The sequence below is a fragment of the Coturnix japonica genome, chromosome 18 (genome assembly GCF_001577835.2).
Source record: "Coturnix japonica isolate 7356 chromosome 18, Coturnix japonica 2.1, whole genome shotgun sequence".
In the NCBI taxonomy this organism is placed as follows: Eukaryota; Metazoa; Chordata; class Aves; order Galliformes; family Phasianidae; genus Coturnix; species Coturnix japonica.
This window is the reverse complement of record NC_029533.1, coordinates 3,243,415-3,260,363: the sequence shown is the minus strand read 5'-3', so window position 1 is coordinate 3,260,363 and position 16,949 is coordinate 3,243,415. Positions and strand designations below refer to the sequence as shown.

General features: G+C 51.9%; 1 protein-coding gene across 2 annotated transcripts in view; it reads right to left on the bottom strand.

Moving 5' to 3' along the window:
• SEPTIN9 (septin 9) overlaps nt 1-16,949 on the bottom strand; it is an 89,514-nt gene that overhangs the window by 54,196 nt on the left and 18,369 nt on the right. Inside the window, exon 1 of one of the 2 annotated variants that reach the window (XM_015880018.2) lies at nt 8,673-8,824. The exons of the other annotated variant lie outside the window; for it this stretch is intronic. Coding sequence (XP_015735504.1) covers nt 8,673-8,766 — 94 coding nt within the window. The 5' untranslated portion in view covers nt 8,767-8,824. Of the gene's footprint in view, nt 1-8,672; nt 8,825-16,949 lie in introns of those variants that run through there. 2 annotated transcript variants of the gene reach the window in all.

Here is a 16,949-nt window from a genome sequence, read left to right as displayed (position 1 = left end):
CCGAGTATCTGTGTTCTTAAGAATGTGAAGACAAGCCGTCCCCATCCCCATCCCATCCCCATCCCATCTCCCCCAGCACACCCCTCGCAGTGCTAGCAAACAATTCTCTCTATTTTCCTGAATTAGGCATTTAAAGGGACGTTACAGGCAGTGCTTTCCTTCTATGTCTAGCAGCCTTTAGCTAATAAGGAGAAGAGCTGGCAAAACTCAAGGAAGGCTGGCAAGGAATAAAGCGAAATAAAAAGCTCATCTTGTAAGGAGACAGCAAGCGGGACTGGGCACAAGCCCTAAGGAGAGGCACGGCCAGGGTCTGTTGGGAAGGACTCATTGCTCTGTGTGTAAGAAGGATGAGTAATGGGCTGAATAGGGCTTCTTGTAGCCAGAACTGTCCCAAACGAGACACAGTAAAGGTGTCCTTGCTGGCTCAGCTTCCTGCACAGCTCCCAAAGCTGGGGACCTTTTTGCATGTCTCATAGTTTACAAGACTATAACTATCTTTCAGCCACATTGAAAGCCAGATGGGACTGCCTATCTTCTTCCCATCACCAGGGCTCCCCCAGCCCACACTAGCACCTGAGGATGAGTTTCCTGCCACAGCAGTCAGACCTGTTATGCACACAGGGTGTGCTTGGTCTGCACTCCACTTGGGTGCCTCTCACTGCCGGGTCACTGGGACAGTCAGGCATCGCCCAGCAGCCTGACAGAGCCAAGGGTCACAGTTTAGTGTTGTGGACAACAAAATCTCTAAGCCTGGTAATCAAAACAGCCCTAGATGTATTATCTGTGCTGTGTTGCCTTTCCCTTCCGATCTTCACACCCAGATCTGGGAGTTCCTCGCAGCCAAGCCTGCTTGGAGCCAGAGCTTTCTCAGCTTGAGAGCCAAAAAGAGCCCCTGAGGATTACAGCCCATTGCTCTATTTGTTGTCAGAAAAGCACAGTGTGTCAAACATCCCTAGAAGGGCAAGGGGCCATTATTTATGACCCAGATTTATTGTCACCCTCCTTCCCCAGGGCCCCTGGAAACACATTCCATGTCTCAGAGTGCCCTGGTTTTGAGGCAAGCCCACAGAACGCAGATCCTCGAAGCCCACGTCCTGCTTCCCCGCTCCACCCAGCCCTGGGAGCTCCCAGAGGTGGGGCATCCTTCTCTGCCTGCCAGCATAGAGATAAACACCACTCCTACACTTCCAAGGAGAGGAAAAGCCTGAGCATGGTGCCTTTGGTCCATACAAAATGAAAAAGAGGGCTGTGATGGGGGTGTTTTAGGTGGCTGAAGTGATATACAGGCTTGCATGAAAGCTCTCCTACCCACACATTCACCACAGCCTCAGCCAGCAGTGCGTTTATTTCTATTTCTTTGCATCTCGGCAGGGAGATGCTAAACTGGTAGTTGTTTAAAATACACTAGTTTGGAGGAGCAGAGCTTTGAAGTTCAACTCATCACACAATGTGAATTCCTCCAGTTCAGACAGCTTCTGCCCTCTGAAGCTATCCCTGGTTTTACACCACTGTGCCCTAAGGGCTTTAAGCCAGAAGCTGTAAAATGCGATGGTAAAAGCTTTCACTTTGGATACATTCGTACGTCAACAGCCAGCACTTCTTATTTCATGGGAAAATCCATCAGCCAGAATGTCCTGAGCACAGCCAAGGTGCCTTTGAATGGGACTTCTGACACAGAACCGGATTTCCCATTACTGGCATTGCACAATGCTTGATTCTATCAGGGCACAGAGCGGTTCCAACGAGGAACAGAGCACCAGTGGCTGTCCAGAGAGCTGCAGCCTTGCATGAGGGAACCCCAGGAGGAAAAGTGGTGAGTTGCTGTGCTTGGGTGGTTACTTAGTGCCGCTGTCTGCACACTGCTCACACTCCCTGAGTATCTGCATCACCCTAAAGGCAGAGCAAAACTCCCCCCTGCAGGGGGCTCCTTGTGGAGCTGGAGAGCAGAGCTCTTCCAGCAATGGATCGGGGTCTGAGCTCTGCTGGGAGGAAACGAGAGGAGTGGGAGGAGGGCACCAAGCCAAAAAAGGGAGAGTTCATCGAGAGCCCCACTCCTACTGCTGCAAAGCACTCCGATGCTCGTCCTGCCTCTCACATCTGGTTTTCCCAATAAACGTACTCCATCTTTCCATCCCCCAGCTCAGAGTAGCCTGAAGCTGCTCCCATCCCTTCAGCCTCCATGACCAAACTCTCCCCACACTGTCCACTCTTAGTTGTCTCCTTCCTCCACACCTGAGCATGCTCAGCTCCTCATCTGTGTGCCAGGCAAGATTAGGTTTCTTCTCCAACTGCAGGCAAAGGGCCTCATTTCTGAGCTGCCCCCAGACCCCGCAGGCAGAGAAGTTTCCCTTTTCCCAAAATACAGTCTTAATGGTATGGACATAGCCCTATGTAGTGTTGGTGTGGTTGACAATGGTGCATCCACAGCAGCTGCCATAGATCTACACATAGCTCCTAGGCAAGGAAGCAGCAACAGAAGTGAGCACAGGACACCAGAAGTTACCCAGAAGTCTTACCCAGTTTGGGAACTGACTATGGGATAAAAGGCCATGGGTGTCCCCAGGGGCAAAGGGACATAAGCTGGACTCCAGTACAGCCCTTCTGCAGGGATCCAGGCACTGCTGCAGTGCTCATCCCCTGTGTATGGGGCAGTGTGGAGGGAAGGGTTTCCTGGTCTGTGGCCAACACTGCTGTTCCTCCCGTGAAGGATATTGCCTTCCCCAGGGTGTGTTTCATTTCAGAGCACGAGACACACAATTAATTTCCACAGTTCACTTTCTCTCTCCACCCATGGGGGATTTGTAAAGTTTTCTGGAAAACAAAATACCCCAAACACAACCATCTATCTGCTCCCCAACCCTGACAGTTTCCAGGAGGGCCATTCCCTGAAAAGCAGCTGCCAATATGGGTGGCAACAAGGCCCTTTTAGGCAGCCAAATTTGGCTGTGAGCAGTTCTCTCCTTGAATTGCACAAAACGGTAAAGAAATGTTAGATATTTTATATACTGAATCCCTCCTGCATCAGTGCCCAGCAGTTCATCTAATCTAAGATTCTCTGCTTTGCTCCTACCCCATACACCACGAAACACAAGCCCTCCTGGTGAATATTTCTACAAGCTTTGCTCACTCAATTTCCCTTTGACCTCACGGAGGCAAGAGAAGGCATGAGGAAAAGGGCAGCAAGAAAGCAAAGCCATGATGCTGTAGGGTCAGGGGAAGGAGACTAAGGGTAAGAAATTCAGGCACTCTGCCTGCTCCTTCTTTGCCCACCAGAAGAACTTCAAGTCCAACAGGAATAAATTCCATATCCTTGTTCTTTGGCCCATGCTTCCCAGCATGGATGAAAAGATGGGCCTGGTAGGAAGGATTCATGACTGCAGCCCAACACACCGCTACTGCTGAGCCCCACAGCTCAGACCAGCCCCAGCCATTGTCCCCACTCCATGAGGAGCCCCATCCTTGCCCCCCACAGGGGTGCCAGCACCTCAAATTCCCAGCTAAGAGCTGGGAAGCCCTCAGAGCCGTTTAGAAGAGGATGGTGAAGTGCTGGTCTACCTCACATTCCACACGGGAAGCTGGAGCTCACGCGTTAAAGGATTTACACAAGGACACGAAGACATTTAGCAGACGAGCAGGATCCCAAACCCAGCTCCCAGCCGCCACAACATCACTCCCTTCTGCTTCAGCTTTAATCCTGACCCACTCTGGGTCCCGCCGGTCCACGGCCACCGCAGCGCAGCCCACACCGCCACCTAACGGCCCCGAGCAGGGCACAGCGGACGGCTGCCACCCTAAGAGCGTGTCCCGGCGACGCGGGGACCAGGACAGTGCCCTTGGATTGAAGGGGCTGTGCCAAGGGGGGAGCTGGGGCTGGAGGCTCTGGGATGAGCCCTGGAGCACGTCCAGAGAGCGGCAATGGAGCTATGAAGGGTCTGGAGCATATTTCCTATGGGCAGAGGCTGAGGGAATGAGATGGGCTTAGTCTGAAGAAGAGGAGGCACAGGGGAAACCTCATCCCTCCCTGCAGCTCCCTGACAGGAGGTTAAATGGCCTCTTCTCTAAGGAAAATGTAATCAAGTAAATAGGTCTCTGCACTGGGAAGTAGGAGATATGTGCAACCCTCAGCAGTTCCCTTCATCTCAGTACAGAGCATCAGGACCTTGTCTCCAGGTCAGTACTCCAACCAGATCCAGGCTCAATTCAGCAGCGCTGTAGCAACACCAGGAACGGAGCCATTCTCACAGAGCACTCCCAGCTCAGCACTGCCTGGCCCCAACATCTTGCTCATGCCAGCCACTGCACCAGCATCACAACTCAGAACCCACAACGTGTAACCCTGGGCAGAAAAAGAAACTAACAAAAAGCATGTCCTGCACTTACAGAAAGGAAATCTCACCAATCTCACATCCCAGGAACCACGCTTATCTCTCCAAGCATCCGGTTCCCTGGATCCCAGAATTCACTCCAAGCACTTCTGCTTTCGTTTATGAGGTATCTGGCAGTGATGGAGTCACAAAATTGACACAGAGCTGTTCATGTAGCACCAGCTTCACATGGACATGGATCAGGCTTAGCAAAAAATAAAATAAAATCCTCTTTCAGGCTTACTGCATGATTATTGCTTGTAAAACTAATTCATTTTCTTTACCTGCAAAGCTGTTTCCATTCACCGCCAGCCACAAGGCAGACACCCAAAGATCCTTCCCCAAAATCCCAAGGCAGTGGGAGCACAAGTGTGTTTTCCAATGGGTACACAGAAAATCAGGGGCAGAGCAAGTTGGACTCCATGACTCCTGTGGGTTCCTTCCAACTCAAGATATTCCATGAAGCTCTAAAATCCAGCCCTATGAAATCTTGACCTGAGTTTTCTCAGGTCTCAAACCAGCCCTATAATGGTATCACTGCTCCCTAACAAGCAATTCTATGCATTAGTTACACCACTCAAGCACCACGCGGAGAAGCCAACAGGACAAAGATATTGTGCTTCTGAGCTCATTAAGGCAACAGAAGACATGTGTTGACCCAGACATACTTCCCTAACTACGTACTTGCTTCTACTCAGCATTGTGGTATGCTGGACCTTGGAAGAGCCCTGACTTGCATGAGAACCGTCCTCCCTCAGCCTGGCAGCATGGGAATTGTGCTGCTGGAGGCTGTGAGCCATCCTGGGGAGCACGGGGTAGGGCAGCTCTTGCACAGGGTCAGGCACACTCAGCAGTGTGTACCTTGTTACTGCACAGCCAGGAGGGAGGTGTGCCACAGCGGGCTTATATTTAATAGGGATGAGCAGTGATTCCAGCAAATGTAAAGCAGACATCAGGAAATGGATAATGTTTCATACCTTGACGTGCCTCAGACAACAGCGGGAATGCACGCACCGGCCAGGAGGGAGCAGGCAGCCAGGAACAAGCTGGGAGCAGCACAGAGCATGCTGCAAACAGCAGTGACAATGCTGCAGGTGGTTTTAGGAGCACATAGCAGCCGGGGACAGCATCCCACAGCACATGCAGCAAACTACACGCATTGGTGCTATGCAGGAATAGGAGCAGCACCAAAAATCTTGAAGCAAAAAAGGTAGCTGAAGTGAGCAGAAGCAACACCAACCCTGCTGTCCTGCTTCCTGCTTTGTAAAGACTCACCTTGATAGAAGATAAAATAGCACATTCTCTTCTAATGACCATTGTATTGGACCTTTCCTTTCCTTCTGCCCAGGCATGTGGAACATCCCACGCTGCCCTGAGGACCACTAGAGGTGCTCTGTCCTCTCCTGCATTTGGTCTGAGAGCTGCTTTCTGCCATGCTGCTCTGACCAACTATGTGTGCAGCAACATATGCACCGTGTTACACTGTATACACACACACACATATGTGTCAAACATACATATGTATCCACAGGTGGTACTTTGCTTAATCAAAATGATCATCAGTAGGATTTATAACACTCCACCTGTTCAGGATTTGAGCAGATTTCTCACAGCATGCACAGCTCTCCCAGCCTGCTTCAGGCCCTGCCTAGCACATCATTGCAATCAGGTGTTGCAATCACTACTAGTCACTTCCATGGGCTATTGTAAGGGCAGCATTAATAATTTACCTAGGATATGGCACTTCCTTTCCTATGCACTCATCCCTATATCAACACAGCAACCAGACTCTTCCTTTTCTTTAATGAAGAAGAAAAGAGCCCCGTGGCACTAACAGTTAAGGCTTTGTAGAAAGTTGTGGGCTAATGAAAACAGCCATCTGCTGGGGAAAGCTGCCCCCAGCCGAGCAGCACCCCGCTGCCACCAGAGCCATCTGGAAAGGCAGAGAGCAGGATCAGATGTGAGCGGGATTGCAGCCTCCGAGCACAGCTGTCCGGTCCCAAACCATGGGAGCAGGATGCCTGGAAACTCATTTTTGTCTTTTTAAGCAGTATTAGCTTGTGGAAATGTGTGTGATGGGGGTTAACCGGTTTGAAAGGAAAGATCAGGTTATATGAGATATGTTTGCGACATGTGCAACTCAAAGGTACCACCAGAGCCTACTGCCTTGCTACGGGGACAAGGAAACCTCACTGCCATGGAGCAGCTCCAACATCACCCCCTGCACTCAGTGCCTTCACCCCGAGAGCTTGTTGTCAGCATGGGATGCTGGACCAGGGACACTGCTCCTCTCCAGGAAAGCCTGAGCCGTCTTTGTACAGAGGAGACCCCATGGGACGTGCTGAGCTCCAGCAGCTGTGGGAAAACAGCCCTCAAAGAGGAGAAAAGCCCAATTCCCACCCGCCCCGAGGTGCCCTCACCCCATCCGGCAGCAATACAGTCAGCTCAAGAGTCAGCTCTTCCCACCCACAGCAGAATACTAATTAAAAGCATGTTCAGAGCCAGAGCAGTGACGAATGCAGCCCCCAGCACTGCACAAATCTGCTTTCATCTGAGTCATGTTTCGGTTTAATCACTGAGGTCAGAGTGCTGCTGCACTGGGGGCAGTTCCACCCCGGCCATGGGGTGCGAGGAGCACCTTCTGAATGGGGCAAGCTGTAGCCTGTTCCTCTTCTCCCCAGTGACAGTACACATTTTGCACAAAGAACCTCATTAAAGTTATTTCCTATGCCCCCATGAACGGGATTCACATTCTCTGCAGCCCCTCTGCTGCTGCCATGCTGAGGATCTTCCTCCACACGTCTCCCTCAGCCCCTCCAGATCAGGACAGACAGGAACAGCCCTACTTTCCCCATCCCCCTATCCCGTATTTCATGCTGAGCCACACATCAGGAACGGTGCTGAGACAGCTGGAACAGCTCTCCCATCCTGCAGGGCACAGCAGCCATGTGCCCATCCCGTGCCAAGCCCTATGGGCACAGTGCCTTAGTGTAAGGGCTGGTCATGCTCAGCTACGCCTGCCCCTATACCTGCCCACAGCCCTGCTGGTGCCACACCTGCAGCACTCACAGAAAACCTGTTTCCAGCAAGGGACAGAGAAATATGTATGTGCTTGGATGTAGGCAATTTACAAACATCACTCGTGACCTCAAGGATGAGCATAAGCATCACTGCACAGACATGCTCACCTTAGATCTTCCTACCCTCTGCTGCTGCACTCCTGGGAGCAGCGACAGGCAGCCCGGACACGAGGGCTCATACTGTGTGAAGCAGCTGAAAGGTGAGAGAGACCCACCTTCACTGCACCTCTGTAACAAAGGACCCCAGATCACACCACCACCCCAGCGATCAGTCTTTCTGTAAAGCCCCCATAGGGGAACCAGGGCTGCAGGGAGACCACAGCAGGAGGTGTGTGAGGTCAAACTGCAATGGGACCAAACCCACCCTGCTGCCCCCCAATCCCCACATCCCTGCACACAGCAGCTGAGGGCTTCCCAGCCTGCAGCACTGCCTCTGCCCCAGGAGCAGCTCTCAGGAATGCTTTGAGGTGGTCTCAAACCAGAGGAGAAAGCGTGAACAAGAGAGATGAGGGACAAGGATGCATCACCCACACTATGCAGAAGTGGTGAGGAGCAGCGGGTGCTCCCACAGGCAAGTGCCTTCCCTGAGACCCTCCACATATACCGAGAATTGGGCCCTGCAGCTCTGCCTGGGGGTTGGCCATGGCAGCAGCTTTCTCTGGCCACAGTTTCACTCCGCCCTGGATGAGCGTTTCCTCTCATCCCTGTGGTTTCCCTTTAGCAGTGATGCCCAGCAACTGGTTGGGAACGCCCAGCAGCAGGCTGGTGCCCGCCAGCTGTGCAAGGAGCACGGACACCCACAGTGACATCCCGCTGGGGCTCCCAGCTCCAATCCCTGCCCCTCACCTTCCCTCCATGGTTCCATGCACGGAGCCTCGCAGTGCACCCTGCCCCATCTCCCTGTGCAAGGAGCAAAAGGTTACAGTCGTGGCCACCCTGGACATGCTGCAGAAGCAGTTTGCTGAGACACCGATGCACCCAGGAGCGCATTTTGGAAGCGCTCAGACATGCACCAGGATTTGCACAGGAGTGACTCACTCCTCTTTCAATTCCCTCCATCCATGCCCTCCCCAGCGCCCCAGGCTCCACCAGGTGAGCAGCAGCATCAGCAGCAGGATGCCTGGCAGCAGCTGGGGCCACATCCATCCCAGCCGGGCAGGCGGCAGCACAGGGCAGGCAGAGAGCTCAACCACAGCACACAGCCACACACACGCACTCAGGAGCCAACCTTCAGGGCAGAAATGCGTCTCCATGCCAAGAGCTCGGCGCTTTTCCTCCCTCTTCCCGACTGGCAGCTCGGAGCTAACAGGCTCAGCATTCATCCCCCCGCGCCGCGCGGCACATGGGAACAGAGGAGGGGGGTGGGGGGGAGGTGGAAGAGAGAAACTCAAATGAGATCCAGACTCAGAGAGCAGTTTCTTTTTTCCCCCACTCGCTCCCCCCCTGGTTTCTGCTGGAACCACCTTCTGTCTGGAGGGCTCAGGAGGGAAGGGAAAAAAAAGGGGGGGTGGGTAGGGGGAAAAGGCAAAAAGGAAATGTTGCAAAAAATAAATAAATAATGGAATATGCTGAACGTGCTCCGGAGCGGGGCTGCTGCTCCTCCTAAAGTGCAGAAGCTGCTGGAAAGGTAGGAAGGGCAGAGGCAGAATAGAAGGTATTAAAGATCGATTGCCTACCTGAAATCCGGTCCCTCTCCATTACTACAGGATATATTTAGCATCCGCGTGTCACGGCCGTCCCTTTTTTCGGTGGCGTCCCCTTCTTTCACCCACTCTCCCTCCCTCCTTGCCTTGCCTCCTCCTCCTCCAAAAAAAGCTCTTTGTCTGGTCTAATTTCTTCAATCTGTTGCAATCATGAATGCATCCAAATTACCACATTTCCATGTGCTGATCATATGTTTGTGCTCCAAACTGAAGTAGCTTTGTCTCTTTGAAATGAAAAGAAAGAGGAAGGGAGGAAGAGAAAGGAGGAAGAAGGAGGAAAAAGGGGGTGCATGACCCCAAAATCCTGGAACTCCCCGAAATACTCCACCAGGCACAGGAAGAATGGAAATCCCAAGTCCTCTGTGAAACAGTCTTAAAGCCACAGCTCGTGAGTGTCGGGGGGAGCACTCCGCTCACCGCAGCTCTGTTAATATCCACCAGGAGATGCTTAGGGAACTTGGCTCCTCGCAATAACAGCGCCAACAACTCATCCAGCGTCTCCAACCTCTCCCCGCTTCCCCAGCCTGATTTTGCTGCTATTTCCTCTATCCCCTCCTCCTTCCTTGGCGAGAGCGTTTGCGAAGAGCAAAGCTCCTGCGCGTTCCCTCCACCCTGCCAGGTCTGAAGTTTCGATTCATGCATAAACTATTCGGCTGATGAAGGCTGACTTCACTCCCGGCACAGCACCACGGGCTGCTGCTCTCTGCACATGTTGACCCTCCCCTGCAGCCGCCGGAGAGCTTCACGCCTGCTCCTGGCGAGGATTCCCTGCTCTGCCTTGGCAGTTCCCTCTGCTCAGCCTCGACGGAGGGATGTGATGGGCCGGCCTTGCGGAAACTTCCACTTGGATATCGGCCAGGGCAGGCAGCAGGTCTATGGCTGCAACACAGGGATGCCTGTGCTCCCTGTCTCCAACCTTTGGGCACACAGTGGGGATGCCCCCCTCCAACTAACCCTGGGGGGTCACCACTGTTCCTCTGTGCCCCCCAAATGCAGGGATGCAGCAGATGTCCCCCTAAGTGCAACACAGAGCTGCTGTGGCAGATGGGGAGCACTGAGCAGCGGAGCTGACTGCCCACAGCCACCCCCCGTGCCACCCACTGCAAGTGCCTATTGACATCCTGCAGCCTGAGTCACTCAGCCAGATGCAAGGGCACAGCCTCTGTCCCCAGAGCCAGCAGAAAAGCCAGCTGCAGCCCTCAGTCCCTTGCTGGGACATTGGAGCTCAAAGTCTGCACCTATTTTGTACTGCTTTCCAGTGGCAATGTGAGAAAACACAGCAATCACGCGTGTTTTCCCATGGAGAAGATGATGGAGCATCGTTGTCAACAGAGGGAGAAACAAAGCACATGCCAAATGGCATCTGGGAAGCAGTACAGTCAAGCCAGCAGCAACCCTACAGATAGAAAAAGCTGAAGTGGAGGAAGCTCTGGGATGCTCCATGTCTTAGGAAAGTTCTAATCCCCAGCGGTCAGAGCTTGAGTTATTTGCTAGGCAGGAAGGCTTAGATTCCTTCCCAAATTCCTGCTCTTTCCCTATTAATGCTTTGCATGTTCCTCCTACCAGTGCCCAAGGCACTAAAGAGGGGACAATGAGCAAAACTTTCCCATGCAGAGCCCAAAACCACACTTCCTGCCCAAGACTGTGAAGGTGCCCAACACAAAGCAGGAGCCCAAGGGAGCTGCTGACCCGGTACAGCACAAAACCCAGACCTCTGCATTCACCACCATCCACAGCCTTCATGGCTGTGTGCCTTATGCCATAAGCAGGCTGACGCTGCAGAGGAAGGGAAAAACTCAGGAAGTACCAAGAAAGGAAGAAGGTGAATGGAAAGGAAGAAGGGATGGGCAGCACACATGCTTCAGCCAGGGGATTTTAACCCATTGAGAACCATGTGATCAGGAGCGGAGACTGGCACGAGACACCCAGTGAAGTGAATTCTGATGATGATTAACGAACCTCAGCTTTCATCTCATAAAACCTCAGGGTGGATGCTCTCATCTCAAGCGAATTTTGCAGATTCCCTTTAAAGGTGCAGCCATGCCACTCCGCAGCATAGCACTTGGGGCTGGTAGGAACTGCAGGCTCCGGCAGCAGCATATAACCCAGCCCTCCTGCTGAGTGAGCTGGGAAGGCCTAGTGCTGCAAGTCAGTGCAGGGAGCAGAGTCTCAAAGTGCACTGACAGTGGTGCCAGAGAGCTGCAGGGCCTAGAGGGGCAGGGAAACAAGGTGCGATAGGTTCCTCACCACTCAGATTTCATTTAGAGATGAGGAAACACAGGTCTGAGCTCAAACAGTATAACACATCTTGCCCCATCCCGTGCATACTAGGGAGGAGTGTATCTTTAAGAAGAGCCCTGCTCCAGCTCTCCTCTGTGCTGGCTCTCAATCTCTCTGCCTGAAAGCTTCAAACTGCCGGAAATCCCGAGCATATCCTCCCTGGGCTCTCTGCTTGTGCTTTAACACTCATGTGCTGAAGTATTAATAGCAGCTGGCAGTGCAGAGTGAAAGGCGAGGCGAGGCAGGAGGGCTGCTCTCTCCCTCCTGATGCACGTTAACTCTTCCAGGATCCTCAACAGATGCTGACCTGCTTGAATTGCTTGCTGCCATTGGCCCAGCCCCAGAGAGCACTGAATGCTTCATAGAAGCACAGAATGGTTGGAGTTGGAAGACCTAAAGACCATCTGGTCCCAACCCCTGCAATGAGCAGGGACACCCACAGCTCCATCAGTGCTCACAGCCCATCCCTTGACCTTGGCTGTCTGCAGGGATGGGGCATCACCACCTCCCTGGGCAACCTGTACCACTTCCTCACTGCCCATGGCATAAAAGCCTCATCCTTACATCCAGTCTAAATCTGCTCTCTTTTAGTTTGCAGTCATTTTCCCTTGTCCTATCACACAGACTTTGCTAAAGACTCTGTCCCATTCTCTCTTACAGCCCTCCCTGAGATACTGAAGGCCACTCTCATCTCTCCCCAGAGCCCTTCCTTCTCCAGGCTGCACAACCCCAGCCCTCAGCCAGTCCATCCCTGGGAACATTTTGGAGCCCTCCTCTGGATGCACTTTAACAGATCCAAGTCTCTTCTGTGCTGAGGACTCTACATCTGTACGCAGTGCTCCAGGTGAGGTCTCTCAGCACAGAGAAGAGGTGCAGATCACCTTCCTGACCTGCTGACCAGGTCTCTGTGCTCCATACTTTCATCTCCAAGCTTGTATGGATAGAGGAGGTTGCTGCGACCCAGAGAAGAGCTGTGCTCCTGTCCTGCACATAATGGGATAAATATAGCAAGGAGCAAATTGGTGCTCTCTGCCCAAGGCACAATTAGAGGTTTTGGGAAATGCCAGACACCGCCGGATGTGCGGCTGAGGAGGCTCACGACACGCCTGTGGTGTAGCCAGGGCTGGGGGAATTCGCCTCTGCCCATGTGATGAGGGACACCGCGATGGAGGGGAAGAGGGAAAGCGGAGCAGCCATGAGCTCTGCCAACACGCCCAAGGGCAATTTGCAAATTGACGTTTCAGCAACAAAAAAGATGAGGAAGAAAAACACCACGAGGAGATGCACATATCCGATGGAGAGAAACGTGACCACACACAGCAACGTAAGTAGCCAGCACTGCAGGAGTTAGCACACCCCAACCAGGCCAAGGCACACCAGTCCTCCTTCAGTTCCAGTAATTAAGGCATCACTATACCTTAACTCTCAGCTGCGCTCCCTCCTGCATTCTAACTAATGCACATCTCCACTTGGAGCACATGGCATCCCCACAGGACCACCCCAGGCAGCTCCACGTGTCTGCATTATGCAAGCACAGGACGTGTGTCTGTGCAGCAAACCAAGCACCTGAGCCCAGAGGCGCTTTCACACTTAAACTTCTTGCTGCCTTGGGTTTGGCTTTCCTGCAGACACACCTTCATGGCGCTGCGCTGCTGCAGGAGGGATTCTCCAGGCTGACCTGGCTTCACCCTTTGCTGCTTGCTCAGGATGAGGATGGAGAGGACACGTGTCACCAGGCTTGTCACCAGGAGCCTGAGGAAACGAGCAGTGTGTGTGCATGGGGACACTCGCTGGCATGGAGAGCTGCACAGCTGGTGTGCCCTGTGTGGGGCAGGGAACAAAGAGGGACAGAGACCGCCTGAAGAAATGTGTATGACCTCATGTAGGGACACATCCAACACAACCAGGCTGCAGACACAAGTCCTGGGTTAACCCTTCTGCAGACCTACCAAGGTGAAAGGCGCAGTCTGTGTTGAAAATATCACAGCACAGAGAGGTGTGTTCCCCCAGCTCACAGCAGCAGACTGCACTCACAGCTTGGTCATAGAATCATAAGGTTGGAAAGGACCTATAAGATCATCTAGTCCAACTGTCCTCCTATTACTATTGCTACCACAAGCCACCAAATCCTATCTCATAGCTCCTTACCCAGACAATGCCAATAGGAAACCACAGGAGGATTCAGCAAGGCTGGGATAAACTGAAGGTCTGGATGAAGCCTAGTGCAGAAGCTCTCAGTTCAACCTGCTCAGGCACCATAGTATCACAGAATAGCTCAGACTGAAAGAGACCTCAAAGACCATCTAGTTCCAACCCCCTGCCATGGGCAGGACTGCCAGCCACTAGATCAAGCACCAGATCAGGCTGCCCAGGGCCCCATCCAACCTGGTCTTGGGCACCTCCAGGGATGGGGAACCATGGCTGTACACAGAGGGCTGTGCTGTGCTCACGCCTGAGCTGCAGGAGGGATATGCCAGTTCTGGCAGTATTTCCCTGGGGAAAAACAGCTCAGGAGACCTAATGGTTTTTATAGCACTCTGAATTAGCTTACATAACTGTAATCAAGCACGCCTGGCTAGGGAGCCCCTGGCTTTTGGTAATTCTTTTATTGCCACTATTTTGGTTCACCTTCTAAAGCTGCTCTCTCGAACAATGAGCACAGAGAGAGGCCAAGGGACTAAACAAAGAGATGGAAACGGCACAATCTATTGCCATATTTACCTTAAACTCATTACAAGCATTTGAAATCCTCACTGCAACATCTGACCTCATCAGGGTTCACAAATTTGGGATGCCCAATTGAATCTTGTGCCCACAGCCCCCCACCAGGACACACAGCTTCCCATTTCAGTGCCCCAAAAGGACTGCCAATGTCGTGGGCAATGCAAACAGTGCTGCCTACAGCATCTCTGCTTCTCTGCCTCCCTCTGTGAAATGGGAATGTCAATTCATGTCAAAGGGAAATCACCAGGCTTAAGCAGGGGAAGGCAAAATGAGAAGAAATAAGAAGTATCTGTTCAACAGCTCTGATAAGGAGTCACACAGAGACACTGCCCCTGGCTGGCTGATAATGAAGGAATCATGGCTCTTTTCTGGCACTGCCAAAGCCCTTCAGCAAGTGCCTGTTTAATTACACAGCCCTGAAGTAAGAGCTGTGCTGGAGCTTGGCACCACTTAAAGGGTGGACAAGGGGCTCAAGATGACCCAAAATCCAAGCAGCCTGATATGACTATAAGGCCTGGAGAGAGTCCCAACAGAAGTATTTAAACAACATTAAACCAACTGCTTTGATGATGGGTTTCATGACATCAATGAGTGCCCCCTTTATAATGCAACCCAGATAGCTGGCCTTGAGCTTTATGCCTCTCTAAATTATGCTTCCAAAAAGCCCCGAGACAAGCTGCGGTTGATTCCCAGCCAGCTGCTGACACTGCAGGACGAGGCTGCACCGCCTGCCTGGGATGGGAGCACGGCTGCAGCTGCCCTGGCAGCCTGCCCCTGCCCTGCTCCATACAGCCCAGCAGCAAGACAAAGGCTGAAACAGGAAAGCAGAGGCACCTGTCCCCCTCCTCTCCCTTTGGGGTTTTTCACAAACAAAGCACCTGACCTGAAATAGCAGAGGTGCAAGAGCAGCGCAATGGGATGGCATCCTACTCCCTCCTACATCTACCTGCACAGAAGGGATGTGGTGGTTCAGTTAAATCAATAAATATACATTTCTTCCGACCTTCCTATAATTGCATCTACAATGGGGAGTTCTTTCCTCATAGCAAAACCCAAATTGCAGCTTGGAAGAGAATCAAAGTCCAGAGCTCAGCTGGCAGCTGGGAGGAACCTGATGCTGATACCTTCCACTCCAGCTGCTCCAGGGCTGTTCTCTACTACTTTGGAACACAGCTCTGCTCCGGATGGCAAATGTCAGCAAATATTTCTCTCTTTCAAACCCATCATGTACAGCTATAGGAAAATGAAGTGGGAGTAACTTCCCCAACACACAGTTCTTACCCTTGCAGAAATATTACCCTAAGCTACCAAAAATCAGATGATGGCGACATTTTAGAGGCCAACACTGCACTCTGACAGAGCCCTTCATAAAGGGCTTCCCAATTCCCTCTCTCTGTCTGTTTCCAATTGCACATTGAACAGAGCCTCTGAACCACTCACAAAACTCAGCCTCATCAGCAGACTCTCATGGCTCAATTGCGGGGCGACAGTGCCAAACCCCATCACTTTCCCAGCCCAGTTCTGGCTGAAGGCTGCACCCCAGGACAGCACTGCTCCCCATAGGGAGCTGGAGCCCTGCAGCCAGACCACCCCAAAGAAACTATAGTTCCCTGTAGTCCCATGGGGACACTGGTTCCTTCAAGAAGCCTGTTTCCTATTCTAAAATAGGCTCTCTCAGACAGTCTGATAGCCACCAGCTCTCCACTGACCACCAAGAAACCCAGATGTGTCCCCACCACAGTGGCTTACCCAGGACTACACAGAAGTCCTGCACGAAACAAAATCTGAAGCTCTAAACTCTCAGACTTGCTGCTCCCTGAGCTGGATGCCAAGCCACACAACTGCCTTCAAAATAACAAGAAAAACCAAGAGGAATCATGGAATATGGTTCCCAAAAAGAAGCCAATGCCAGATTTGGGGTCCCAATGTCACTGTGTGACCCAGGGATATGCATGGTCTGTGGATGACAGTGCAGCTATCTGAATCCCAAGAGCCAGTGGCTATGGAAATGCATGTCATCCCTTTCTTTGTTTAGGGTGGCAAAGAGCCCAAAACAACCCCCTTCTGTGATGCTTCATTTACAGCCACTGCTCAGTCATCCCAGTCCCAATTTATCTTGCATAGGAATAAAAGCTTCTGGGTACAGGGCCAGATGTGCAGAGGGGAAAATCTGGATCCGAAACAAGGGGAAATTGAGTTGCAGTTATACAGAGTCATAAATATTTACTGCAATGTAAAATGGAGCACGGAGTTGCTCATTTGATTTTAACTTAAAATAAAATAAATTAAAAGATCTCTCACCAAAAAAAGAGGAAAAGTATATAATTAGAGCCTAAAGAAAACAAGATTGAATAAGTTGTGCTGTGTCTTCCAATTTAGATTCTCCACACTTGAGTTACCCTTGGAGCTGTACCAATTCCCCTTTCTGTCCTTGGACATATGGATAGGAAAATATGCGACGCGAGGGCTACAACTGCAGTTTTGTTGTTGCACACGCAGAAGATAAACATGCAGTTCAGTTCAAACTCACAGCTCTGCACCAGTGGCCATGTTTTGAGGTAGTTTTTGTCACTGCACTGCAGCTCAGCTCCCTGCTCCTGCTGCCATCAGCACCCAGACCAATACTGACTCCACGTGATTTATTACACAATGCATATTTCCAGCTATCCAATGTCAGTTTGTGGCCATAATCCTAGTCAGACCGCAATTACATCCACTGATACATCAATCTCAGTGCTCTGCAACTGTGAGGCTCCAGAGCTGCAAGGACCACATCACAGTGTGCCATGCTCCCTGTC